Consider the following 25930-nt stretch of genomic DNA (forward strand, 5'->3'; position numbering starts at 1 on the left):
TCCTGTTAAGTGGGTCTACCGTTGCCTCCGCGGATTCGTGGAGCTAAGTGCACTTCCCCCCATTTGCTTTTCACTATGGCTGCTAAAATGGAAGACCTACTAGGATAAGTAGTCAGCTGCGCCATTGGTTAAGTGGCGACCAGTTTCCATTGTATACAGTAGCCTAACCTCTGTGCCCAACTCATGTTTCGTGCTAGTGGTGTCTATTCGGCATGTCAACCCGCAATACCTCTTTCTATATGAATATTTCAATATAGTAATAAGGGCCATCAGCCTCCACCATTCCCACTTTCCCCTCTGAAACATATTACTCGCCAGTAACGCACACGACATGCCACACGAGAGATTCTCCAAGCGCTCACCCCCGACAAAACTATACATACCTCCTCAACCGACCACTACGTTCTACAAAATCTGCACATCTACCATAGCAGACCATATTGCTCTGGAAGCCCCATGTATAGTTTAATATCTAACCATCTATCCACAACCCCAAACCCCAAAAATAAACCTAAACCACACCCCCCTCCTTCAAAACCCACCTCACCAACTCCGCCAGCCTCTCACTAACCCCCGATGACCTGGGAATATCATGTCCACCCCCATGATCAAAACACCTCCTAATATCCCCCTCACAAACTCCCGACAACTGCACTCCAGCCGAAAACCTCGGATCCTTCCGTCCATAAACATGCACGGTCGGAACCCCGATCTTCACCTTCCCAATTCCGCACCGCTCAATCTCCCCCCGAATCCCCTCTTCATTAATCCCCTCCCCACCATCCCCACCACCGCTCCACCTCTCTGCCCCCTTAGCCAGAATAGAAGCCGAATCAGCCTGAATCGATAATTTCTTTCTAGACTCCGTATCCAGGGATTTCATTTCTGGGGTGATAGTATACCCCAGTTCCTCGAGGAGGGGCAGTGGGGCACCGCCGCAGATGAAGATGGCTGCTTTGAAAGGTGGGGGCGTGTGTGGGGATTCGTGCGCGTGGAGGAGGAGGGTTAGGGCTGCTAGGGTGCAGCCTTGGGAGAAGCCTAGGACGGCATCGTAGGGGCCGTTTTGGGCGGTGTAGTTTAGGAGCCAAGTTCGGGCTTGTTGGAGAGAGGTCGGGGAGTCGTCGGGCCAGAAGGTGTAGTAGGGGGGGTCGTAGAACAGGTCGATCCCTGAGGCGGGTGTTGTGGGGTAGGGGGCGTCGATGAAGTCGAAGGTTATGGGGAGGTCTTCGAGGCGGGTGCGGAAGGAGGCTGTATTTTATTTTAATTTTAAGTTAATGCTATTCTTGGGACCTTGATGTGGGGGATTTGGCTCTGGGTGAGTTGGGGCTACGGACTGGTTTGGGATTTGAAGATTTGGGCGCTGGTGCCTCGGCCGTGGAGGCAGAGGATGCGCATTTTGGGTAGATTGGTGGTGTTGGAGGGTTTGATGGTTTGAGGGTTCGAGGGTTTGAAGGAATTGGAGAGAGGGAGGAAGGGATAGAAAAGAATGGTGAGGGGTGAGTGAGATTGGATCTGTTTCTCATGTCAGCAGCGCTTATGCAGGATTTAATTGACCCCACTAGAGCTGTAGGATACCGTCAGTTGAGGTCGTATATGTATCCTCCCTACATGCTCGGGCGTGTGGGACAAGTTTTACTAAGGGGAGGGAAACTCCGATCGCTGTCATACCTTGTTCCATGGTTCCCTCAGATCGATCTACATTATTTGTCTAGGACCTCTGGGATGCGCGGTACTCATGGAAGCTTTTCTCGTATGATCATCGTGATCGGTGGCCTAAGGTTCTGGCCCCTCCCATTAGCGCCCGATTTCCGCGCGATAGTTGGACGCCGAGGCAATTAAGTTACGGTTCCTATTGTTTTGCAATGGCAGGAGAGCAAGTGTTTCCATTCTGGTCGCACAAATAGTAATTATGCGGATAGTAATGAGCGACTGTACTAGGATTGGGCATAAATCATAGGGGCACGATTCACGCGAGAACAAACAAAAAAAAACAGAACGTAAGAAAGAAAATCAAGGAAGGCGTGTTGAACGCCTCGATAAGCCTCAAGATGTGGAGAACAAACAACCTGCAGATGGCCTATGGTTGAACATAAGGCAGCCTCCACCTTAATTCTCTTCCCCGATGGGAGATCCTTCCACCACTACTTCATTTCTACGCTGGCATCAACACTGGCGTTGGCACTTAGAGTCAGCACGGGTGATGCAAGACCAGCCCTCGTCTCAGCATCTTCCAGAGTCAGAGTGGCATTCTTGCCGCTGCCGATACCGAAGGCTCGCTTCGTCGCCTTCCAGGTCTCCACCATCGCTAGGTAGACCACGACACACCCGAATACAACGCCCCATTCCCAATCGATTGCCTGATGCTTGAAAACAATCCGATTGACTGCTGGCAAGTAGATCACCGGAAAAGCGATCACGAATCCAGCGACCACGGCCCAGAATAAAAACCGGTTACGCCAGATGGAATGGAAAACAGACAGCCTGCCGGGATATCTGCCCGGATCAAGGTTGAATAGGGATCGTGTAAAGTGCTTTACCTCCCAGGCAGTAACCAGAAGTAAAAAGGTCAAAGTTGCATATGTTGTCGCTCGTGCCCGGAAAACAACTCCACAGCTTTCATTCCATGCTTCGTTACAATCGTGCCCCATAGAAGAGGTGCCATCGCCTTTTCCATAGATAACACATACAAAAGCCACAAGACACAGTGAGCCCATGCAGGTTCCATATATCATTTTGTCAGTGATGAGTTCTCGGGTGAATACTCCCACTTTCAGATCATGCGGGGGGCGATACATGATATCGGGCTGGGCCTCTTCAAGCCCCAGACCTATCGCGAGAAAGGACGAGGTAACTAGGTTAGCCCACAAGATCTCTAGCGGAGAGAGAGGGAATATCGAGTTTCCCTCTGCATCTTTGAATGCCAGAGCGACGAGTAGTAGGACGACCTGTGCGATATTTGAGATGAGTAGGTGCATCAGGAACTGGGAAGGCAGTTAGCGAAAGCCATATAACCTCTTCCAAAGCAGTAAGTGTACCTTTTGAATATTATCAAACAGTCGTCTTCCCTCTTCGACGGCTTTTACAATGGACGAGAAGTTATCATCGGTCAAAACCATATCGGCAGCTTCCTTAGCCACGTCACTTCCGTTTTTTCCCATTGCTATACCCACATCTGCGCGCTTTAAAGCCGGCGAATCATTAACTCCATCACCGGTCATAACGCAGAAGGCGTTACGCCGATGCATTGCCTCCACCATTCGGACCTTTGTAGTTGGACTGCATCGCGCGATGACGAGCGGTAACTGCTCGATAGCATCTATGTCAATGTCGGAAAGTCGGTCGAAATCCTCTGCTGCCATCACCAATCGGCTGGATTTCGCTCCCATAATGGGGTCTAATATGCCAACCTCTGATGCAATAGCTGTTGCTGTCCGAATATGATCACCGGTCAACATGTGTACCCCGATACCTGCCATCTGGCATCTCCGCACTGCTGCAGCAGTCTCAATACGAGGAGGATCATATAGCCCCACGAGCCCGCCGAAACTTAGATTTGATTCAGCTGTGCTTCGCGAGGAGACTTCAGAGTCATTATCAATAGGAATTCTTTTGTAAGCGACACAAAGAACGCGCAACCCCTCTCCAGCCATTCTGTCTGCAGTGTCTTGGATCGAAGACTTATCTATCTCGCCGCTATTCAATCTAGGAATAACTGCCTCTGGAGCCCCTTTCGTATATACCTCGTTCAAGCCCATTTCAGGACTACGGTAAACCACCGTCATCCGCTTGATTGACGAGTCAAATGGGTATTCGGTATGAAGTTGTAGATTGCTGTCTTGCAGTATGCTTGCCTTTCCGAGGCCAAAGCGCATTGCGAGGACGTGAAGGGCAATTTCAGTAGGCTCTCCGACCGCAGTCCACCTCACTTGTTCACCATGTCCAGGCTCCTTTTCTGACGGTCCTGGCTGCTGTTCCTTTTGTACAGTCGAAAGGTTGCATAGTGAAATGGTATTCAAAAAGGTAGTCAGTGCTTCGTTACCCTGCATTGCGTGCGGCTTCCAGTCCACTTCGTCAATTTGAACAGACCCACTTGTTGGGTCATACGGGTTGGTTGTTTGGCTGACTGTAAGCGTGCCAGCACGTGGAATCCACGCGGTTCTTGCAATCATTTTGCCTTGTGTGAGGGTGCCAGTTTTATCAGAGCATATATTAGTCACTCCACCAACAGCCTCAAGGCATTGTAGCTTACGCACAATGACATTTCCCTTAGCCATTGCCTTTGTACCCACTGCCACGGTGATGGTAAGCACTGCTATCAAGGACTCAGGTACGACCGCCACTGCAACACATATCCCGTAGATTAACACTTCCCCTTGGATGTCGAACTTATTAACGGAGAAGACAATGATAGCCAGAAGCACCGCCAGGCCAAAAAGTAGAAGGGCAAATTTGCTCAGCTTCACCTGTAATGGTGTCCCAACGAGCCCTAGAATGTTTTTGGTCGTAGACTTTACATTCTGGAACGCCCGAACAAACGGGTTGGCACTGCCCTGGTCCCTTTTGTCTTGAAGTAGCTGAGCTATTTTTCCGACTTCCGTCTTCATCCCCGTAGCAGTAACGACTCCTGTGGCTCGACCCTGTGTGGTGCTGCACCCAGAATATGCCATGTTTGTTCTGTCACCAAGGGGTACATCATGGGAGGTCAGCGTGATATGTGGTGTTTTGGTCACCGGCAAGGATTCCCCGGTCAACAATGCCTCGTCCACTGAGACATTCATACCATCGAATAGTCTCATATCCGCAGGGACGATATCGCCTACCGCTAGTTGCACGATATCGCCAACTACCAGAGACTCGGCCTTTACAGAGGAAACTCGGCCATCGCGCAGAACCTTGCATACAGGTGCGGATAGTCTTTGCAGAGACATAATTGTCTTTTCTGCGCGGTAGTCTTGGACGAATCTAGATGAACAAATATTAGCTTCAGTAATCAGCGAGTTGCAATTCGCAACATCAATAGTACTATAGGTTCACACGAGAGGAGGGAGAAAGAAGCATACCCGACAACAATATTGAGGAGGATGACTGCGGTTATCACTCCTCCTTCGATGTAGTCATCGATACCAAAGGATATCGCCATGGTAATCAGAAGAACCTATGCTATGTGGTTAGGAGAATGGAAAACGTGCGCCCTACATCGGAGATGCAGAAACTAAAAGGTATATAGGCAGGCATCATACTAAGGTTAAACTGTTGGAAACTTGCCTCAGCAGTATTTTCCATATGGATAAACCCTCCATTTCCCGGACCCTGTTGGGTCCATCCCGCTGTAGGCGAGCGGCCGAGTCAGTGCTGGAAAGGCCATGACTTATGCCCAATTAGTATGTGGCTTGATGCCCTTTTCAAATATAAAGGGAGCCTACCGAGCATCAACGTCAAGAAGGACAGCCAGTTGCTCTGGCTCGACTGTGTGAGCATACTGTAACAAACTGCGAAAATCATCTTGGCGAGTAGAGCTATTCGGCGCGAATTTCAATGACGTCGGATTCTGCTCCTGTGTCCGGGTTTCGGCCTGGGGATCCTGCTTTACATCACTGGGGTGATTATTTGGTTGCGACTTAGATTCCTTCTTATAAGGACATATAGGAGGCTCCGTCGATTCTTCGACATCGGGTGGAGACGTTTCAATGCCCATTCAAAAGAGTAGATGAAAAGAGAGGGAAAGTGTTTGCCCTGGACCTCACTGGAAATGCTAGACTGGGATGGGATGAATAGGAGCGGATGTGGCTGAGAGAGGAAAGAGGCCGTTCAAAGAGAATGGCGTTCCAATCCAGATAGTTTCTAGGGATATCGGGAGAACCACTTATAGCACAGCTCTAGCTGCGGGAGAGGCAAGGTAGTGAGGGGTTCTCCTTGCGCTCCTGACATATTATTGGAAACCAAACATTAGTATCTTGGCCGACTTCATTGATCTTTGCGAATCCCCAACGGAGCTTGACCACGGAGCCTTGGTGCCGGGGGCGCTAATGGCTTGGAAGGTGGTCTAGGCATGCTGAGATTGGAGGACAACTCATCCGGGAGATCTTGGGACGGAGGGGATCGTGCGTGATGATTCGTCGCGGGTGTCGACAACGAATCCAGAACGAGTCGTGACGCGAGAAAAGTACCTTGGCCACGTGAGCGGGTGTCACTTGCGAGGATCTGGAAATATTTATACCGTCGCCTTTACCAGGCGTCCTACATCAATCCACCGCGGCTGCTCGGCATCGTGGCTGAGCTGTCGATCTTTACTTTACTGCTAATCCCGCTTCTTTGTTTCTGTTTCTCTGTCGGTGAAGTCTGTCAGGGCAGTAGGAAAGTATATTACTTGATGAAACTAGCCGAGAACATAAGAGGCGTTGTCGTCCGCATTGTGTTTGCAATTCCTGTCCTAGCCTATACATATTAGCCGAATGTATGTACCTAGATTTTCCAAGTTGTTAGATCTACAGCTCCTCTGCTACGTAATATTTTCTAGCCATGAATTATCTTTTGCTTCATCATATTGAACGTATATTATGAGAAGCGGCTATAGTACGGAAAAGGATATGATGAGTTCAGTAATAATTGCTGCTAAACCTTGATGATCAGCTGACAACCCTTACTCATTAGAAATTGTGGTCTCCTTCAATCCTCCGCTTGAAAAGCACTTTGGGTCTGTATTTTTCAATCTCAATGGGGTCGGCAACTACCATCGCGCAAATTACTTCTACACGAATCTTGCCTGGTGGGCTGATGGACGGGATAATGACCATATGAAAGGATAGCTTGCCCGCCGGCATAGGGCGTTTACTCGGTCAGGTGCAAGTTGGCGACGAATGTTAGTTTCACAACCAGCGCCGCCAGCACTGGGATACGGATGGTAAGAATATGGAGACTGGACAACTATATCCAGGGTGCTCATTACCGACAACCCTCAGCCAGCAGCGTTATCACTGGAACCTGTATTCCCCAGCGAGCCAGGACCACCTCTGCCACTGCCGATATCACAGACAGGCCTTCGCTTTGGTTTGCTATATGATCTACTTCAATACCATGCTGGCCATCATCAGTATCCGTCACTTTACTTTCGTGTCGTCTGGGGACGAAGATATGCACCCCTACTCTGGGATGCGATGGAAAATGTATGCAGACAGCCCCTGGAAGAGACAAGTGTTATTGTGCAGATCTTTCATGATAATAATGATCTTGAGCAAGAGCCTGCTGATGTTGAGGCGTGGGATAGCGCGTTTAGAAGCGAGGACTCCCAGATTCCACATGAGCATCTCAAAGAAGTTTATAGAAACCCCTGGTGAAGCAACGAAAGGTACAGCTAGCAGAAGTTCGAAAATACCCGTTGTCCGTCGATTCACTACCAAATACCAAAGTCAAGCTAAGCTGTTTGGACATCAAAACCTTGTTGTTGTAAATCCAAGACTCGCAAACTCCTTTATTCCCATTCCGTTCTCTCTACCACACTCAATGATCGGTCGTTTTTGTACCATCGATCTTCTGTGCTTCTGCATGTGCTGACCAAGTGATTATTTTCTTGCCCTCACACCAGACACGAACCTCCTTTCCTATAGAGCCCCTTTCCACGCGATCAAGCTGCGCATATCCATTAACAATACAATACTGTAATTCTTCTGGATTGTCGAGTTCTTTATCCGCAAATCCTGTGGTGATCGTCCATTTCGTTTCGGGGAGTGATGAGAGCCCGGCAAGCTCTTTTACATTCTGAGGTGTCAGAAAATCGGTAATGATGATCGGGAATCTCGGTTCTCGCTTTACATCAGCTGCTGACGCTGCCCACGCGGCCTGCCATGCCTCCACTGGCCAAGGCGAGCAGGAATCCTTGCTTTTTCTCGCCTTATCTTTTTCAAACTTTCGTTTCCGCTGGTCTTCAAATCGAGCCCTTAGTAGGTTGTTCTCGTCAGGCTGTTCTGACATCGTCTTTCCACAGGCTCAGAAGCGTTGTCCAAGGAATTTGATGCAAACTGCTTGAGATATATATCAATCCCACTCGACCACAATGCCATAGACATCAAGGTCGTGCCTTGAACACTTTATCCCCAACAGTATATATCAAAATGATAGAAGGAGAAGCTTAGCAAGGTGATCAGTGTGTATCCAAAGGTTTGGTGAATTCGGAGAGTCGGATAGGCATAGTCTGGGGAAAATAAATTGGCGGAGCGGGGAAGAGCTTCTTTGACACACTCCAATTTTATGCGGTGGCGCCTCAAAGCACGCTATCGTCTCTACTCCTTGCCAACCCAACGGAATATCACATTTGAATCACCGACGACTGTGCCACGCATGCTACGGTGGGTCCAGATGGTCCGTGGAGAGTTGCAGGCCCGAAGCAAATTGTAAAAGCAATCATCTATTATGATCACCCCGTAACTGCGATTATGCCTGCTGCGCTCAAACAGAATGAATGAGTTGAACCAAACATTCACAAATCAGGCGTTGGGGAGAGGGTTATGCCGAAGCTTAAGGAAGATACCTAGTCCTCATGAACTTGATGAGATAAACAGTCAAAAACAGGACAAGATATGCAAAGCTAGACTTTTGGTTTAAAAGGTTTATTTGCTAATGTTGACCTTACAACAACAAGCTCCATGTAACCCTAAGAATTACCATTCATAGCCACATAAGCCCTACGTACATACTTATAAAACAAAGCTAATCGTCATGCTTATACATCCCACCGCCACTCACTCATCCGTCTTGTTTACTCATCACCCCTATATGCATGTGCTGACCAGGCGAGAAAATAATCGCCTTCAAATCATACACGAACCTTCTCCCCGATAGTGGTTTCTTTCAAATGAAGGAACCGGCCGCTGCCGGTAAAAACGCAGTACTGTAACCTCCGCAGGTGATCAAGCTCCTCCTGATCAAATCCAGTGGTGGTTGTCCATCCAATCTCTGGTAGCGACGGCAGATCAGCAGGCTCTTGCACCTTCTGAGGGGTCATGAAATTTGTCATAACAATAGGGAATCTCGGTGGCGGCTCATCTCGTAGTCTGGCACGCGCAGCCCGCCACGCCTCCGCCGAACCAGGGTGAGCAGGCATCGTTCCTTTTCCATGCCTTATCTTCTTCGAAGTTCTGTCTTTCCCTTTCCAAGTCGCGCTGTCATGCTTCCTCCAGCTGCTGTACTGCTTGGTTGGATTCTTTCTCGGTCGGGTGTTCGGACATGATATGTTGATGGTTCAATTTGACTAGGAATATACGGCATTGGCAGATGCTGAGGAAGAATAAAAAGCTTGTGAAAGCTGGGTGACGAGATCCATGCTATGGAGGGTTAAACAGCATGGGAAAATTGCGATGATGGCACGTGGCTGAGACAAGGGCAGAGTAGTACAGCCTTCTAATCACGTTGGGACCGCCCAAGTCTACGTGATAAAGCGCATATATTATCATGATAATCACATTAAATTTACAGATCCATTCAAGGTTAGGTAGATCAATTTCCTATTTACTAATTGTAATCATCAACCAATAGCAATTCTACACACTCCACGATAGACGAATGCATAAGCTCACAGAGCTATTCTTATTGACCATCAACTGTGTGCTGGATCTGCGCGTCCTCTTTCTTCCCACAGTATACCTCTCATGAAGGCACTTCTCGCAGTTCAGCAATTCCCTCATCGTTCGATATACCATATGTATCCGCGTATCGTCCAGCCATCCATCTAGCCACAGTAATGGGAGGGTATTTAGGTCCCTCCCCGATGCAGGTCGGGAGACACTCGACTATGTAGTCCGGATTACCAGATAGGAAAAATGGAACACTAAAGCGCTCCTTGCCGCTCTTGTTGATCACCCGATGAAGGTTAGATAGATAGCGATCATTTGTCCATCGCATCATCATATTCCCTAGGTTCACGACATAGGCGCCCGGTACAGGTGTCACATCTACCCATTCCGACGAGAGATTGTTCCAAACCTGCAAGCCACCCGTTGTGTCTTGAAGAAGAATGGTGATCGCACCGAAATCCGTATGTGCGCCAATTCCTATATCAACTAAAGTCAGAACTAATCATGAGAAATGGGAAGTAATGCTTACCTCGTTCGATATCCGAGCTGTCAGGATCCTGTGGCGGATAGTGTAGGAGCCGAAGGATAGCAATCGGATGTATGCAGAATGCATCGAAAGCAGTTTCCTCTAATCCCAGAGTGCGTGCTAACATTCTCAGAATCCCCATCGCAAGTGAGGTCATCGCGTCATGATACTCATCCATGACAGATTTGAATTTAGCTGGTTCGCTAACTTCCGAAGGGTACTTGTTAGGTCCCTGGCCAAACTTTTTCGCCACCACCTGTGGATCATCAAGTGGAAGATCTTTGCCTAAGTAGAAACCTTCCTTGAGGTCACCATTGCCTCGCTTCTCGAAGTTCTGCGCCCGAAGGCATTCGTATCCGCGATTATCGTCCCCAATATCTACATGATTTATATGTATGAGTTTAGTTTATGCTTCCATGGATGACTCCAACTATGATTTTCTATGTTCATGGGGTGTACATACCTTTGCTATATTTTTCTTTTGTTGGTGTTGAAAGCTCAAAGAACTCTTTGCTCTGCTGAAGCACAGATTCCTGCAGACTCGCTGGAATGGCATGATTGATGAGTTGGAAGAAACCGAACTCCATGCATGCTTGCCGCAATTCATTTACTAACTGTTCCTTTGCGGCGCCCTCTGGGCCATAGAATGCTGCGATCCAGATTAGTATATAACCAGAAGGTCAAGGTTGGAAACTAACGCGCGAAGTCGATGACTGGCGGTTCTCTAACACTCATTGTTGTTGTGGTCCAGATGCACTGGAGGCCACTAGACTGGAACAGCTACAGAAAATGCCTTCGTAGGCTTTATAGCAGTTAGATGGGTTTAGTTGTTTGGGCTAAGCACGGAACCGGCTGAGGATGGCTCGTGAATATATGTCTGTCGGTACTTGTAGTATCTCCGAGTCCGCGATCTCCCGTGATACCTCATGTGAATGCTGATCGACAGTCCCTTATCGCGAACGTGCATATCTCATCTTAAGAGGTCAAACGTTCTATCAGATAAGCCCGCCTCGATAGCATCAGTAATTCTAATATGACACCAAGACTTATTCCAAGACAGTATCAAGCTTTTTTACGTCAGCCAGATCTGGAGGCTGACTAATTATTGGTGGCTGGCAGCAGTAAATTTGCTGTAGTGACCACCTGGCAACGCATACATGAAGCCTGTATACGTTAGCCTCCTTTCAACACATTTGCAACAGTTCAATACTTTGAAGTTCTCGCACTGGACTAGTCAGAAACCAGGTCATGGTATTGATCTGCAAATCAAGACCCAGAGTATTCATCGCCTGCTATTATAACACAGCTCCACTCGCAGTCCAAGGGGCTGCAGAGCTGCTTAGTCTCCAAAGGGGGGATCAATTCGACACTAAACTTGGTCGGGTCTTACTTATTCTCCACAATCCTTGGGTCCTTGGCGAAGAGCTTGGGCTCGTCGCGAAAGACATGGACAAGCTTTCTTCCTATCGTCAGGGTATCAATATGGCAGCAGAGGCACTCCAGCACATCCGCTGTTACCGGGGGCGGGTCGGTGAATACCCATCGCAGGAATTACCAGACGATGAAATGATCTCCGTCTAATGCGTCTGGTTGTCAAGTGACAGGAAATGTGGTTGTTGCTCGGCTAAGCCCGCCTGTACGTAGAAAATTCGAAGAAGTCGTACGTATACGCCTGTTAAAAACTCAGACGTGGAGTAAGTTAATGTCTGTAGTAGTGGGGAGATGTTTATTCTCTCTATCTTGACCTTAGCCCGACAAATTGTTTACATATAAAGAAAAAAAGAAAAAAGAAAAAAAGAAAAAATACACCGCTATCAAACGAACCGACGAACGCCCATTACTGATATCTTGAGTCTTGAGACCGAGCCTACCGCCAGTTGACAAAAGAGTGAAACCTGTGAGAGCCACAGGCCATTAGCCAGCATATTCGGCATGTTCCCGTGTGATGGTCTCATCATAATCTTTCTTGCCGACCTCAAGCTCACCCGTTCCCGCCGACGGTCCATCGAAAATCCGGGCAATTTCCTCAAGCGAGTGACCCTTTGTCTCCGGGAACATGAAGAAAGTCACAGCAAGAACGAGGAGGTCAAAGCAGCAAAAGAAGATATAATAATGCCACCCGATGTTCTCCAACGCAATTGGGTTGACGAACGCAAGGATAACCAATGAGGAGTACACGGACAACAGTGTTGTCGTCACGCCCTTGCTTCGGATTGAGTAAGGGAAGATTTCAGTAGGATAGCCCAACAGAAGAGGGGTGTATGCGATGTCGTAATGGAAATAAAAGATGAACACAAAGGCAATCACAGTATTACCGAGCGGCGCGGCTTGGCTAGTGTCGAAGACAGCAGAGCAGGCGGTCCATATCACGAATGAGACTAGCATTCCCGCGGCAGACCAAAGGAACAATGTTCGTCGACCGAGCCGGTCTACTAGTAAGGCTGCACTGCCTGCTGCGATGAAGTTGAAGACTTGTAGCAGGCCGTTGATCAGGGTTTGTGTGTCGGAATCGGTTATTCCGACGGTGTCGAGGACGAGAGTGAGATAATACGATACGACAGCGACACCCTATGCAAGGAGAAAACCGTGGTTAGTGTGGGTCTGGTTAAGATGACAGAAAATAACAGATTCACTTACATTCCACTGAGCGAAGGCTCCGACGCAGATCGCAATGAATGTTCTCTTTCTATTTCCAGGGGTCTTGACCAGAGTCGACCATGGTACCTGAGATGCTCGAGCCTCCATCGAAAGAGTGTGAATGATCTCCGACATTTCGAATTGAACCAAAGGGTGACCGGCGTCTCCATCAGTGTGGAAACGGGCGAGTAATACCTCTGCCTCTTCACGTCGATCGTTCGCAATGAGCCATCTGACGTGATTGTTAGAACAAGCGCTCCGTATTCCACCTAGGATGACTAGACCAGTAGAGGGCTACTGTAACAGCCATGAGAACCATACCTTGGCGATTCCGGTACACACCACCAGAATAATATTTGGACAATGGGAAACCCTGCCTGGATGATAGACGGTATCCTCCATGTCCAGTCGTCTGTCATATTTCTCTGTGTCCCGTAACATGTCCACGAGGCCAGGATGGCACCCAAGTAATACATTGTCCAAAAGGCACTATTGATGGAGGCATCCGCGTCAGTCCACGATGCATCTATCTTTTGTTCGTTTTCCAGAATGACATACCTGGTATACTTTCCACGATGGGTGGGATATGCCAGCTCCGTGATGAGCATGGGTGCAGGTTGAACTACAAGCATAGATCCAACACCGACGAGGACTCGTGAGAAAACGAACATGCCATAGTTAACAGAGGCAGCCTGAATTGCAGATGCGGCCACGATGGTGAATGCACCCAACAACAGTGTCAAGCGTCGGCCTAGTCGGTCAGAAAGCCATCCCACGACCGGCAAGGACACCACGCTTCCAATGGATTGGGCTGCATTCACGACACCCAGAGTAGAGCCACTTGGGTTTCCGAAATAGCTTTTCCATTCAGGGATAGATTGTAATCCGTTCATCAGCGAACCTGCAACCCCCTGAATTAGTTGCCTTACATCACCAAGAGAGCAATCTGGCACTTACCATCGTATCCCGCAACAGCCGATGATAATAATGGAACCAGCAGGATGAGATTGAGCTTCAGAAGATGGGGTACCCTGAACCAGGGCTTGTCGTGCTGGGGGAGAACGGCAGCGAGTGCCTCTCCAACAATATCTTGATCCTTCATAATGGCCTAATAGTTATGATGTGAAACCAGACAAGGGTCGGGTTCAAGTAGGGCGTGCGCAAACTAGTCCGATTTACGGGTATATAAATAAACGGATGGAGGCTACATCATTGACCAAGGCATTGTGTAGGGATGGCCCCATCTCCATCCAACGTCGCTGATACGGCAGGCTCAGGGTTGGTCATATCCCGTGACCGGGGCTGAGACTACCCCAGAAAGTTTAACTGGTGGCAGCATGCGGGGGTAAACCGGCTAAAGCATTACTAGTAGAGTTATTTGAGCCTTTTTCGGTGCCGAGCACAGGCGTGGGGCTTGACTCGTGTCTATGGCCGAATCGAGCTTAGAGATGGAACGGACAGGCGGGGCCGTTTCCAGCGGACTGCGATGTCCGGTCTCGCATGATGCTACAGAGTTTCCTCGCGTGGGTCATGGGTACGGGGTACGGGGTGACGGACAGTGACATGCGAAGTGGGAGATATGGATTCAGAGTCCGTGATGGGCTTCACAGTCCTGGTAGCCGTTGCCGTGGACCTTGGGGAAAGATGGGGGGTATAAAATATGCTACTGAGACCAGATGGATGTCAAGAGATATCACACTCCTGCAAACCATTACTTTTGATTGTGTTTCATCTTTAACACGCATTGTATCAAATTCTTTCTCATCTCCGACGTTAAAATATCTCACAAAATGGGTTCTGTACAGAAGAGTATCCGTTGGCCAAACCCCACGCTGCCGGACAGCGTCTTCAAGATGTTTGACATGCACGGCAAGGTCGTTATTATTACTGGTGGCTCGGGTGGTATCGGCTACGAAGTCGGTCGGGCACTAGCTGAAGCTGGTGCTGATGTTGCTCTCTGGTACAACAACTCCAGCCAGGCTGATAACCGGGCTGCCACAATTGCCAAGGACTTCGGCGTGAAGTGCAAGGCGTACAAGTGCTCGGTCCAGAACTTCAATGAAGTGAGCAACCACACTACCATGAATATCACATTGCCCTTTTATCACTAGCCACTAACAATGATATTGTACAGGTTGAGGCTACTACCCAGGCCGTTGTTGCTGACTTCGGGCGTCTGGACGTGATGATCGCCAACGCCGGAATCCCCTCCAAGGCGGGCGGTCTCGATGACCGTCTTGAGGACTGGCACCGTGTGGTAGACATTGACTTCTCGGGTGCCTACTACTGTGCGCGTGTAGCTGGAGAGATCTTCCGCAAGCAGGGCTCAGGCAACATGATCTTTACTGCGTCCATGTCGGGTCATGCCGCTAACGTTCCTCAGCAACAGGTATGTCGCATTTTATCTCTCGTCACCGCTTAGGTCGGCACAGACAACTGACTGGATATTCTCTAGGCCTGTTACAACGCATGCAAGGCTGGTGTTATCCACCTGGCTAAGTCTTTGGCCGTCGAGTGGGCTGGTTTCGCTCGGGTAAATTCTGTCAGCCCCGGATACATCGACACCCCTATCAGTGGTGACTGCCCATTCGAGATGAAGGAGGAATGGTACAGCCTCACCCCGTTAAAGCGTGATGCTGATCCCAGAGAGCTTAAGGGTGTCTATCTGTATCTTGCCAGCGACGCAAGCACTTACACCACGGGTTCGGATATTGTGGTCGATGGTGGCTACACTTGCCGGTAGATGCTTTGTTTCCTTTTGATGATTTGATTTTTAGAGCATATAGATCGGGTGAAAAGGGTTTTGATTCGTGGGTTTCAATTGAGGCATTTGGGATGCATTCAATGGTGCCGCTTTGTTTTTCCGTCATGTTTTTTAGTATGTTGTTGTTACGACTATAGCTATGAAATACCATTTCTTTGCCACAATACATTTGACGCAGTTTTTAAAACTTTTGTTTCCTTATGCCAAAAATTTCAAAGTTCTGAGCTCTAAATCTTTTATCGTTTCATTTGGTCATTTTTCGTGTTTTTATCCTGCATTGCTATAACTTCAGTTTACTTCCGCAAATAGTTATGTATTTCGCACAGTAACACAGATATCCACCGCACACATAATTTTATCTCTTAATCCACTACAATCCATGAGCACTACTACTTCTTAAGCACATAATACTCTAGTTAAATTAATACCGGCGACACAACTATGCAATGTAAGCAAAAGTACTACCAATAAAGTCCTACCAGCCCCCAACGCCAGACATGCCTTCCAAGATAAACCAAGACCAAGACAACAAGTGGAGCAACACCCATCGACCTCAACTAACATTGACAAGGGCACCCCATAAAATATTCCGTGCGTGCCGAACAAAACCATGGACTGTCTGAATTCGGGATATTTGTGTCCGTCAGCCCACCGTCCGAGGAGGTCTAGCCGAGACGGACGCCCCATTCCGTTCGGACGGGCTGGGGTCCTTGGGACGGGGCCTGGAGTCCGGACCGACATTCCCCCTGGACGGTGGTATTGGCGGGCTGCCATGCCCGGCCCGGCATTACGTCGATGTGGATGGGTGGGGTTTGGGGCTCATCTGGCGGGGTAGACATGGATGTATGTTTTTGCGGAGTATATATCAGGAGATAGGGATTTTTTTCTTTTGATGAGATGGTTTATTGTCGGGAAAGACTTTTTTATTTGGAAGTTTTTGATGTACCAGCGTCATTTCAGGGTTCTACAATTCCATAGTACATAGATCCATCATGGCGGTAAGTTGTACTTTGCGTATTTTTGTATATTTATGAGGAACGGGTTGCTAATGTGACATTTCGGAAAAATAGCAAGACTCAAACCCCTCCTTCGTCCTCAAGGCTGTTAAGGATGTCGCCTTCGAAGATAGACCAGTGCCCGCGCTCCAGGACCCCTGGGATGTACGCGTTCAGATCGCGCAAACAGGTATCTGCGGATCCGATGTGCACTACTGGCAAAGAGGCAGAATCGGCGGTAGGTCATAATAAACCGACAACCCATTTAAAAACGAAAGTCCACTAATGAATGACATTTTAGACTTCGTTCTCACAAGCCCCATCGTTCTCGGCCATGAAAGCTCAGGCACTGTTATGGAAGTTGGCTCGGCCGTCAAGAACCTGAAGGTTGGCGACCGTGTGGCCATCGAACCTGGTATTCCCTGCAGACAGTATGTGTCCTTGAGTCTTTTGATGGCAGCCAGCGGTCTCTAATGAGCATTTTAGCTGCGAGTATTGCCACAGTGGCTCGTACAACCTTTGTCCGAACGACCGTTTCGCAGCAACACCTCCCCACGATGGAACCTTGTCGAAATACTACATCACTCAATCTGACTTCTGCTACCCGATCCCCGATCATATGAACATGGAGGAAGGCGCCATGGTCGAGCCAGTGGCTGTCGCATGCCAGATTACCAAGGTCGGAAATGTAAGGGCGAACCAGAAGATTGTGGTCTTCGGCTGCGGCCCCATTGGTCTCCTCTGCCAGGCTGTCAGCAAGGCATACGGCGCCAAGAAGGTCATCGGTGTTGATATTAGCAAGTCTCGTGCAGAGTTTGCGAAGACCTTTGGCGCAGACGATGTCTTTGTTCCCCCACCGCCTCCGGCTGACGTGACTCCTGAGGAGTGGAGTGAAAAATTGGCAAAGATTATTAAGGAGCAGTTTGACTTGGGCGAGGGCCCGGATGTTGTTCTTGAGGCTACTGGCGCACAGCCTTGTATTCAGACAGGAATCCACCTGACGAAGAAGGGTGGTACCTATGTTCAGGCTGGAATGGGACGTGAGGTGAGTGATACCGTGCAATTTATTCTGGTCATGGAGCTGGAAAAGGAAGCTAACGCAACGGGCTTTGTAGAATGTTATGTTCCCCATTACAACCGCCTGTATTCGCGACTTGACTATCCGCGGGTCTATTCGTTACAGTACTGGTTGCTATTCGACGGCCGTGGACCTAATTGCTAGTGGAAAGGTGGATGTCAAGCGCCTCATTACTAACCGGTATACGTTCGAGGAGGCAGAGCAAGCCTTTGAGCTGGTTAGGCAAGGGAAGGAGAGTGTCATTAAAGTGATTATCGAGGGATATCAGGGCCGATAGAACAAGACTTGATCGAGTTTAACGAACTGTAAAAATGAAAATGAGAAATAATCTGTTATTTAAAAATTGAAAGACGCCAAATAAAGGCATCCCAAACCTTGTAGCGTTACAAAATGTTTCCTAGTTTATGAATAATACCGGTCACTATTGAGCGTCTCTATCTATGTTGGGATCAACTGGGAGGAGTGATCTCCAGCATCCTTTCCGGTCCATGTTCAGCAAGATGAGTTGGTATACAGGGCCAGCAGCTCCACATGAGACCTCGACGCCCAATTGAAGGGTTCTCCGCTAGGAGATAATACCGGGATTCTGGCATTACCGGACGACTGTGATCCGCGGGGCTGGGCCTATGTTGCCATATTGAAGCACCGACTGCACCTAAAAGCGGAGCAGGAGTCCCGAATCTATTCCTACGGTTCTCACAGTTTATTTCAGTCCTTTAATGAATAGGTGCCATTAGAGTCTCTATCTACCAACGTTCGCTGAGTTCATTCAACGGTATGTCGCCTTCTTGAATGTACGAAGTATATAGACTGATATAAAACCAGGTATCACCAACTTGCATATTGTTTGAGATCTATCCAGACTTCTGATCCAACATGGACGCCGTATACGCGCAAGTCGTGGAATCAATCTATAGCCGCGCTATCGTACATGACAAACCTAGATTCCTTGTCGCAATCGCAGGTGCCCCAGGGTCTGGAAAAACCACATTGGCAAATGCACTCACAGAGCGTCTGAATGCAATGCCGGCGAACATCCGCCGTCACACCGTGTGTGTCCCGATGGACGGCTTCCATCTTTCACGCGCGGAACTGGACCAGCTTCCGAACCGAGAGGAGGCCTATGTCCGGCGAGGAGCTCCATGGACGTTCGACGTGGCTGGGTTCATAAAGTTCGTTCAACAGTTGCGCAAATGGGCAGAAAAGGACACGAGCCCTTCTCACAATCAGACTACTCCACCTCCATCTCCCTCCTCCTCGGACATTTTACATGCACCCTCATTTGACCACGAGAAGAAGGATCCCGTCACCGACGGTATATCCATCACTCCAGACACGTCCATCCTTATCCTGGAGGGTAACTACTTGCTGTTAGACGAGCCGCAGTGGCGGGACATCGCATCTATGGTCGACTATCGTGTGTTCGTGGAGGCAGACCTACAGGTAGCTAGGGAACGTGTTGCAAAGCGACATGTTCAGGCGGGAATCGAACCAACTCTTGAGGATGGCTTTAGAAGGGTGGATCACAACGATTTCCTCAATGGGCGGACTATTTCTGAGAAGCGTCGCCCCGCGGACCTGGTCATTAACGGTACACCTGAATGTCAGACTAGGGAGCAGTGATCCTGTTATGTTAGCGTTGTGGATTGTATAGAGATATTTAATTATAGTCATGTTATTTCGCGACATAAATGGGTGAATGCTGTATAGATGCCTCCAAATGTCGTAAGTGACCGGCATTTATGTTAGGGTAGAGACAACAAGGGGATGCTAGTAGAAAGAGATACAATATGAGTCAACATAATACAAAATAGTTACTAATATATTATTAGGGAAATATGGTGCGCTATTCAAGCTTACCTGTGCTATATATGGCTATACTATTATTAGAAAAGCAAGCAAGTCGGGACTGTAGAAGGGATTCTCCCGTGAAGCGCAGGCATAAAAAATCCTAAGGAGGGCCCAAGGTTCTTACTGTGCTTGCATTCTAAGGTATGACCGACTTAGCAACAGTTTACTTTCTTCATGGGGTGGGAGAGATTGCTGCTCATGGGGAGAAGCATAGCGCCATGGCTTGACCGGGAAGATTTACTGATTGACAAGGAAATCAATGCTTTGAGAATCTTCCGCAAAGACGTTGGGTATGTAAACATTGCTTGAAATGAAGGAGTTGGCAGGGCATTGATCATCGACTTGCAACTATCCACCTCGGAAAGTCGTCGGCAAAGTTCACATCGCTCACGATTAGTGAAGAGACAACTATTTTGGGCAGAGCCAAGAGATGTAAATCGTCTACAAGTATCGTGAGGTAGAGGGTAAAGTTAGTTTTTATTAGAGGAGTGACTATATAATGCATGATAATGAGATGTTCTTGCTTTTGGTTGGTGGCTGTTACACCCGGAAGTGTGTGTACAAGGAAGAAGCATGATTCCCTGGGGATCACAAAGTGCAATGCTTCAATGATTACGAGGGCATAGAAAGGCAGCAAGTGATTATTTCAGGACTATCCATTACATGATTAGATTGACGTTTTTTGGGCAATACTGAATGCGTTCTGTGTTAGTATTTTTTGCTGGTCTGCTTTTCTTGTTTACTCTATTGGTCGCCTCTTTCATATACTGACAATGAAAGCTTGAGTATCTCTATTTTGTACTATGACCACTGTATCTAGCAAAAGCTGAACTCCAGGCAACTTTTATGATGGGCGGCCTGACATGCAGTTCAAGTTAGTACATTTGCAGGCTCTTTCAGGCCACTCTCATGTAGCACAGATAATGGATATCCATATTAAACTATTCGAATCAAGACTTACCGCACAATTATAGCTCTTGAGCTTTCAACAGCACCTATATCTGCCACCCTCTCCTTTGGCGTGCAGTCTCCAATTTCACTACAATGCGCATGCTGCGTAGTACTACAGAAGATTACCTGTCCAGAAAAACAATACAACTCTCATTCAGCTACTTCTATACTTAGTTCCTTTCACGTCTCGAGTTGCACAACCTCTTCCGGGTGTGTAGGCGAGATGACGGAGCGAATGTGCTTACTCACTCCTTAGTCGAGGTTATTCCATGTCTATGTGTCTCTACTAGATCTCTCATCGATGGTGGGGTTATTCTCTTTGCGTTTGTGAACTAAGGGGAGGAAAGGGACACATTCCTAGGGCCGCGGCGATTGTCCAGAACGCCCTTATGCCTTGCCATACAACTCTCCATGCTCAATACTCATGTACAATGACGCAGCAAGAATCAAGACCTACCAATGAAACGCACTACTGGCCCTACTTGTCCAAGTTATAATGATAGAGGGAGGACGGACCCGTCCTCCGAACCCCACATTTCCACGGAGCGGGGTCTCCGTTCGGAGTGGTGATACCGGCCGGGCCCTAAGGTATGCCGATGTGGGGTGGAACCGCCACGCGGGTTATCTTGATTGTTATCTCCCCCCTCTGTAGCAGGACTGTACGGTTCGAAGGTATATATGCTTTTTGTGAGGTTCGGTTTTGGATGAGAAATATTGTGTTAGAGTGCATCTACGGGTACAAATTTGGACTTCTTTTTGGTTGATTTATTATTTATATTTGAACCACAAGGATACTTGAAGATTCTCAATATGGTTCTTGCGCAGCCCGAAAACAAGCATGTTATGCAGGTGTTTAGCCTGAAGGGGAAAGTGGCTATTGTGACCGGTAAGTCTGGGGTACGGTGGTCTATGTCTTAAGCTGGTGACACTGATGAGTTTTGGCTTTGGATTATAGGTGGTACAAGGGGTATTGGTTTGGAAATTACCAATGGGTTAGCGGAGGCTGGTGCCGATGTAAGTATTCTTGAAAGCCTTGATCTAGGTATGGACTATAGTGATATTGATGCTGGTTGTTCAACAGGTTGCAATTATCTATAACTCCTCCAGCACAGCCGAGAGCACAGCGGCCTCTATCGCCAAGGCCCACAATGTGAGAGTCGCTGCGTACCAGGCCAATGTGGGCGACCAGAAGGAGATCGAAGCGGCCGTCCAGAAAGTTGTTCGTGACTTTGGCAAGCTGGACGTCATGGTTGCCAACTCTGGCATCGCCACCGCAGTCGCTGCTGAGGACTACACCACGGAGCAGTGGCAACAAATCATGAATGTGAACTTGGACGGCGCATTCTACACAGCCCAGGCTGCTGCTCGAGTGTTCAAGGAACAAGGATGCGGCAATATCGTTTTCACCGCATCTGTTAGCGCAGCGTTGGTCAATGTGCCCCAGAAGCAAGCCGCGGTAAGTTGAGTATACGTGAGCCGGCACCTCCGTTGGTGCTAGAGTCTCCAGGAGTGTTTTCTGACAAGGGTCGTCATACCTAGTATAATGCCTCAAAGGCTGGAGTTGTTCAGCTGGCCAAATGTCTCTCTGTTGAGTGGGTAGACTTTTGCCGCGTGAACTGCATCTCCCCTGGTTTTGTCGCGACTGAAATCTTGGATCATCACCCGCCAGAGCTGCGGGAGAAGTGGCTCAGCATGATCCCAGCTCGCAGAATGGCTGGAACATACGAGTTGAAGGGGGTAAGACGTCCATTCCAAGGGTATATGTTGTAGTTCTTATCGCTAACCAAGAATGCCTGTAGGCATATGTATTTTGTGCGTCGGACGCGTCGAGCTATATGACAGGAGCGAACCTAGTGATCGATGGTGGATATACCCTTCCCTAATTATTTCCAGTTAATGAATGTCCATGTATATGAATGCCAAAAAGAACAGATGGAATGAATTACCAATTGCATAATAGACCGGTCCAGGTAACAACTCATCTTCGATATTATATCACAGTCATTGCAGGCCAGTCACCTGGTGCATGAAGTCGCTGATCACAGATTGTTGCCTGGGAAGAAGACGCAGAGTGTTAGTGTGTGGTGACAATTGTGTGAGTAAGGCAACTTACAAAGCAGAATCTACGCCATCAAGTTGCGCCATCTCTAATGTGGGCCACATAAGAGGATATAGATTAGCGATTTGTGTCTCAGGTGATTCTTGGATGGGGCCTTCCCAGCCACTGCTACGAGGGTACAGATAACAGCCACATAAAGATTGAATGACTCTAAGAAATCGTTCAGCGTTCGCATTGAGTGGCGCCATTGATTCGAGAGTGTGGACTGCCTGGAGAATCTGTTCACGCCAACCATGGGCGACCGGATCTGACGGATTGTTCCGCAAGCAGATCACGGGGATCAGGATCGCTTGGAACAAGAAGTATACTCCATACCAGCATGCCATCGTTGTTTTCTGATGTTGTGCCCAGAACGATGAGATAAGCTCAACAGACTCGCGGGCGGCATCGAAGCATCGTTGGATGGCAAGTTCTACATGGGTATCATCCTTCTCACGGAGGCCGTCCGGGCCTTGGTCGGAGTTGAGCATCCACTTGCCCACCAGAAATGGTCGATACATCAGGATGCGGAGATTACGATATCTCCATCTCAGGATCGAATGACAGAGAGCAAATTTGGGCGCCTGGATGGCCTCTTCGCTAAAAAAGGACGGAAGGGACGCCAACCAGTCGCCAATGAGACGGTCATCTAGTTCGATCAGCTCAGCAGCAGATGGAAATGAGGTTGAAGTAATCTTGGTATAAATGAGGTTGGTCTTCAGATGGAACATTGCTTGCGCCCGCAGATGTGTGTACACGGTAGTTTCAGTTATTGGGGATGGGACGGCCTGTGTACTGGCGGTAATACCCTACTGAGGTCTTAGCATTGGACTGGTTAGATTGTAAGCTAGTGAATACTGACGCTTTCATGGATGTTTAACGGCAGGCGAGTCTCGATTCCCTGTTCTGGAAACTCCAAGGGCCGCGAGAAGGTGATAATTGCGCCCACATCGAAGATGTAGAGACAGTACCAAACCCTCCGTCTCATCTCCATTGCCAGTGGAGACGCTTTGGAAGTGGGAAACTCTTTGTGCAACCCGATTCCCATTGCTGTTCTCCGAGCGAGCCCAAGATAGTTATACCCCGAGTTTGGCTTATTCCTCTTTTGCAGGTAGTTTGAGCTCAGGGTCAATGCTTGTACCAAAATTAGGCTACCAGTTTCCAGTACATCGATCGTCAAGCGGGCCTTTGCCGCCTTGAACAAGGCCAAATCCACATCTGTCGGGGTTACTGCAGCTGTAAAAGCTCCCAAGGCTGCTACCACATACAACAGCACTTGCCAGGTAGTGCTGGTTGGCCGTGGAATGACCTCCATGAATTGCGCACGGAACGTTGCTTCATGGATGATGGGGTACGAGCAATGATAAAGGGAAAAATAAGCATCGACAAATGGTTCTAGTTGAGATAGAGAGCTCAAGGCGAAAGGAACGCTTGGTGACTGGTGGGAAGATGCTGTTTCAAATGGGCGACCAGGTTCCGGCATATCAAGTCTTTCCCCTCCGGACTGAGAGTTAGTCATTCGAAGTAATGCAGCACCAGATGCGGTGCCTTATTGGGGAGTCAGCCATCTCTGTAACAAATGAAATCAGCGAAGTTTGGAGTCGAAAGACATACCTAAATAGCCACTATCATTAGAACGGCTAGGGAGAATAGCCATGCCATCCACAAACCCATCACCACCCTGGTCCTCCGTGCGTTCATCCCATTCGAAGTTAACATTGCCGGCGGAAGGAGGCGTCTCCATAGACATTACGGCGTCCTGGCTTCGGCGATTGGCCCGGTGGGAAATCCCTGTCTGGCACCTCGCAGAGTAATCGTACAGCTGGCCACTAGTGGACGAAGAAGCGCTGAAGACACCCAGCGAGGGTTGGTTGGGGACCTCCGGAGCAGGAATAGTTTCGGATCCGATATTGCTGTGGGGTACATAGGCTCTCTCCGGCTGCTCTGATGATCCCTCGCGGTTAGGGATTTCGGACGTCAGACCCCGGTCACCGGCCCTATCCTGCTCAGGATAAGTAAATCGTTCGCCATTCGCAATGCCATGGCTGGACCCAGGTAGAAGCTCGGAGAGTAGGGCCTTGGTCCGTGTCAATTCCTCCTCGACCTCAGTCAAATATTGCCTGGTTAACGGGGTCTTCGACAACGTTTCGTAAAGGCATCGCCGATTAAACTTGTCACATAGCGAGCAACTTGGCACGAGACGATCGCACTAGCACGAGTTTAGAGTATTGCCATGCATGAGTCCGGTCTGCAGCCCGCGATCCTTGGGTTGCGGCAATTGCTAGGACGGGATTTAACCATCGTGGACCTACTTTAGACTTACGTCGTCGGCATTCCCGACACGCATGTTTGGCGGGCCCGTGATTGGATAGATTCATCATCCCCCTTACGCCAGTACCTTGTTCCATTATTGTGTAAAAGCTTCAAAAGCAATGTCCGGGGACGGTCCTGACTCCTGAGTCATCCACTACTGAGCACCAGCTTTTGAGCGTCGTCTGGGGGGATGTAGCCCTCACCGGAGTTTGTGTCCGTTGGCAAAGTATGTACGGTCACTTTTGGCTCCGGATAAGTGATTTTGATCTTTCCCCAGGTGAGTCGACCCGTATCACGTGTGGCACCACGACGACCAGCAATTCCCCTCCATTAACGGGTAGGTTCAAATGACCCCACAAAGTCGGTTGGGGAACCGGGGAAAACGTGAGCCTGTCGGCGGGGCTCTGTATCCGTATCCGAAGACCGGAAAACTCCTCGGATGGCCAAGTGCCGACTTTCGCCCTGGAATACGTTCTCAAGAGATCCAGAGAATTCTATTTTATAGCTCATATAGAGGTCTCTAATAACCTTCTTTTCCTTCTCCCCCTTGAGCTATTTCTATTTGCAGTCTGAGTATACCGTCACTATTGATTCACCCAAGAAGAGCTACCCGGCGTAATTCCCACATACCCAAGGGCAAGAGGCAGGATGGATGTCGCAAGGAAGATAAAAGAGCAATATAGAACTTTTGTCTATGTGGATACTTTATTAATGATGCACTTCCTGCTATCTGTTAGTTATCGGACGAACCATAAGAACAATCTTTTATGAAATATGGTCTTTATCCAGATTTAGTGCGTGAGCCCCTTGCTTTGTGAGGTACTGTAGATGAATAGTGGCAAGTTTGATATCCTCCATTGGCACGGCATCACATTATTGGGGTACATAAGGCCAGATACAGTCGTTTGTGACGAGCATGATGCCGTTGAAGAGTTAATGGTGCTGCTAGATTCCCTTTCCCTTGCTGCAGGTTTAGAATCATGAGGACTCATGTGATATATTTGACCAGGGTTGCAATCCTGCTTCTCGGTGGCTCGTTTCACGCACGATGAGGTGTATAATTGAAGCGCGAATGGGTGGGAATCTGTCTGCCATCTCTAGGACAGGAGCATGAAAAGGTACGCTAATGTTAATTCGAACTGCTAAACAAC

The 25930-nt window shown here is 48.6% G+C and overlaps 11 protein-coding genes across 11 annotated transcripts; 5 read left to right on the top strand and 6 right to left on the bottom strand.

Moving 5' to 3' along the window:
• Nucleotides 1-296: 296 nt before the first annotated feature.
• Nucleotides 297-1651, bottom strand: BDV27DRAFT_129786 (putative EF-hand calcium-binding domain protein). The gene is made up of 2 exons (XM_032067281.1): nucleotides 1335-1651; nucleotides 297-1248 (listed from the first exon to the last, which is right to left on the bottom strand). Exons 1-2 carry the CDS (start codon nucleotides 1393-1395, stop codon nucleotides 512-514), a joined length of 798 nt encoding a protein of 265 aa, XP_031926625.1. The 5' UTR covers nucleotides 1396-1651; the 3' UTR covers nucleotides 297-511.
• Nucleotides 1652-1866: 215 nt separating this feature from the next.
• BDV27DRAFT_6634 (putative potassium/sodium P-type ATPase) lies at nucleotides 1867-5813 on the bottom strand. Its single transcript, XM_032077237.1, has 5 exons — nucleotides 5424-5813; nucleotides 5241-5367; nucleotides 5061-5155; nucleotides 3036-4962; nucleotides 1867-2981 (listed from the first exon to the last, which is right to left on the bottom strand). The coding sequence occupies exons 1-5, from the start codon at nucleotides 5693-5695 to the stop codon at nucleotides 2142-2144; spliced, it is 3261 nt and encodes a 1086-aa protein (XP_031926626.1). The 5' UTR covers nucleotides 5696-5813; the 3' UTR covers nucleotides 1867-2141.
• Nucleotides 5814-6519: 706 nt separating this feature from the next.
• BDV27DRAFT_146049 (uncharacterized protein) lies at nucleotides 6520-7334 on the top strand (the record flags this gene model as incomplete). The annotated part of the gene is made up of 4 exons (XM_032070513.1): nucleotides 6520-6550; nucleotides 6631-6766; nucleotides 6824-6901; nucleotides 6935-7334. 4 exons carry the CDS (start codon nucleotides 6520-6522, stop codon nucleotides 7332-7334), a joined length of 645 nt encoding a protein of 214 aa, XP_031926627.1.
• A 163-nt stretch (nucleotides 7335-7497) lies between these two features.
• On the bottom strand, nucleotides 7498-9097 carry BDV27DRAFT_158711 (uncharacterized protein; the record flags this gene model as incomplete). The annotated part of the gene is made up of 2 exons (XM_032072743.1): nucleotides 7498-7971; nucleotides 8822-9097. 2 exons carry the CDS (start codon nucleotides 9095-9097, stop codon nucleotides 7498-7500), a joined length of 750 nt encoding a protein of 249 aa, XP_031926628.1.
• Nucleotides 9098-9548: 451 nt separating this feature from the next.
• Nucleotides 9549-11119, bottom strand: BDV27DRAFT_129790 (isopenicillin N synthase family dioxygenase). Its single transcript, XM_032067282.1, has 4 exons — nucleotides 10791-11119; nucleotides 10556-10741; nucleotides 10096-10470; nucleotides 9549-10043 (listed from the first exon to the last, which is right to left on the bottom strand). Exons 1-4 carry the CDS (start codon nucleotides 10825-10827, stop codon nucleotides 9640-9642), a joined length of 1002 nt encoding a protein of 333 aa, XP_031926629.1. The 5' UTR covers nucleotides 10828-11119; the 3' UTR covers nucleotides 9549-9639.
• Nucleotides 11120-12006: 887 nt separating this feature from the next.
• BDV27DRAFT_165420 (general substrate transporter) lies at nucleotides 12007-13831 on the bottom strand (the record flags this gene model as incomplete). The annotated part of the gene is made up of 5 exons (XM_032073925.1): nucleotides 12007-12660; nucleotides 12730-12961; nucleotides 13051-13218; nucleotides 13288-13630; nucleotides 13687-13831. The coding sequence occupies 5 exons, from the start codon at nucleotides 13829-13831 to the stop codon at nucleotides 12007-12009; spliced, it is 1542 nt and encodes a 513-aa protein (XP_031926630.1).
• A 450-nt stretch (nucleotides 13832-14281) lies between these two features.
• On the top strand, nucleotides 14282-15472 carry BDV27DRAFT_165421 (L-xylulose reductase; the record flags this gene model as incomplete). The annotated part of the gene is made up of 3 exons (XM_032073926.1): nucleotides 14282-14792; nucleotides 14864-15118; nucleotides 15185-15472. Exons 1-3 carry the CDS (start codon nucleotides 14520-14522, stop codon nucleotides 15470-15472), a joined length of 816 nt encoding a protein of 271 aa, XP_031926631.1. The 5' UTR covers nucleotides 14282-14519.
• Nucleotides 15473-16485: 1013 nt separating this feature from the next.
• On the top strand, nucleotides 16486-17843 carry BDV27DRAFT_158715 (NAD(P)-dependent alcohol dehydrogenase; the record flags this gene model as incomplete). The annotated part of the gene is made up of 5 exons (XM_032072744.1): nucleotides 16486-16491; nucleotides 16564-16726; nucleotides 16790-16919; nucleotides 16975-17533; nucleotides 17604-17843. The coding sequence occupies 5 exons, from the start codon at nucleotides 16486-16488 to the stop codon at nucleotides 17841-17843; spliced, it is 1098 nt and encodes a 365-aa protein (XP_031926632.1).
• A 599-nt stretch (nucleotides 17844-18442) lies between these two features.
• BDV27DRAFT_146054 (P-loop containing nucleoside triphosphate hydrolase protein) lies at nucleotides 18443-19189 on the top strand (the record flags this gene model as incomplete). The annotated part of the gene is made up of 1 exon (XM_032070514.1): nucleotides 18443-19189. One exon carries the CDS (start codon nucleotides 18443-18445, stop codon nucleotides 19187-19189), a length of 747 nt encoding a protein of 248 aa, XP_031926633.1.
• A 1820-nt stretch (nucleotides 19190-21009) lies between these two features.
• On the top strand, nucleotides 21010-22251 carry BDV27DRAFT_165424 (SDR family oxidoreductase; the record flags this gene model as incomplete). Its single annotated transcript, XM_032073927.1, has 5 exons — nucleotides 21010-21254; nucleotides 21324-21382; nucleotides 21450-21824; nucleotides 21908-22105; nucleotides 22168-22251. Exons 1-5 carry the CDS (start codon nucleotides 21179-21181, stop codon nucleotides 22249-22251), a joined length of 792 nt encoding a protein of 263 aa, XP_031926634.1. The 5' UTR covers nucleotides 21010-21178.
• A 226-nt stretch (nucleotides 22252-22477) lies between these two features.
• BDV27DRAFT_165426 (transcription factor domain-containing protein) lies at nucleotides 22478-24813 on the bottom strand (the record flags this gene model as incomplete). The annotated part of the gene is made up of 4 exons (XM_032073928.1): nucleotides 22478-23275; nucleotides 23329-24014; nucleotides 24081-24675; nucleotides 24790-24813. 4 exons carry the CDS (start codon nucleotides 24811-24813, stop codon nucleotides 22478-22480), a joined length of 2103 nt encoding a protein of 700 aa, XP_031926635.1.
• Between the last annotated feature and the right edge of the window lie 1117 nt (nucleotides 24814-25930).

The sequence above is a fragment of the Aspergillus caelatus genome (assembly GCF_009193585.1).
Source record: "Aspergillus caelatus strain CBS 763.97 unplaced genomic scaffold BDV27scaffold_111, whole genome shotgun sequence".
Classification (NCBI taxonomy): domain Eukaryota; kingdom Fungi; phylum Ascomycota; class Eurotiomycetes; order Eurotiales; family Aspergillaceae; genus Aspergillus; species Aspergillus caelatus.

What these genes read in the sequence shown, in the direction of transcription:
- BDV27DRAFT_6634 (XM_032077237.1), bottom strand. Translation starts at nt 5,695, where the DNA reads ATGGGCATTGAAACGTCTCCACCCGATGTCGAAGAATCGACGGAGCCT. An exon ending in TTTCCAACAGTTTAACCTTA is followed by an intron (nt 5,156 to 5,240) that starts GTATGATGCCTG and finishes CACATAGCATAG; the next exon opens with GTTCTTCTGATTACCATGGC. An exon ending in TGTTTGATAATATTCAAAAG is followed by an intron (nt 2,982 to 3,035) that starts GTACACTTACTG and finishes CTGCCTTCCCAG; the next exon opens with TTCCTGATGCACCTACTCAT.
- BDV27DRAFT_129790 (XM_032067282.1), bottom strand. Translation starts at nt 10,827, where the DNA reads ATGAGTGTTAGAGAACCGCCAGTCATCGACTTCGCGC. An exon ending in AAAAGAAAAATATAGCAAAG is followed by an intron (nt 10,471 to 10,555) that starts GTATGTACACCC and finishes TAAATCATGTAG; the next exon opens with ATATTGGGGACGATAATCGC. An exon ending in CAGCTCGGATATCGAACGAG is followed by an intron (nt 10,044 to 10,095) that starts GTAAGCATTACT and finishes TAGTTGATATAG; the next exon opens with GAATTGGCGCACATACGGAT.
- BDV27DRAFT_129786 (XM_032067281.1), bottom strand. Translation starts at nt 1,395, where the DNA reads ATGCGCATCCTCTGCCTCCACGGCCGAGGCACCAGCGCCCAAATCTTC. An exon ending in AATCTTCAAATCCCAAACCA is followed by an intron (nt 1,249 to 1,334) that starts GTCCGTAGCCCC and finishes AATAAAATACAG; the next exon opens with CCTCCTTCCGCACCCGCCTC.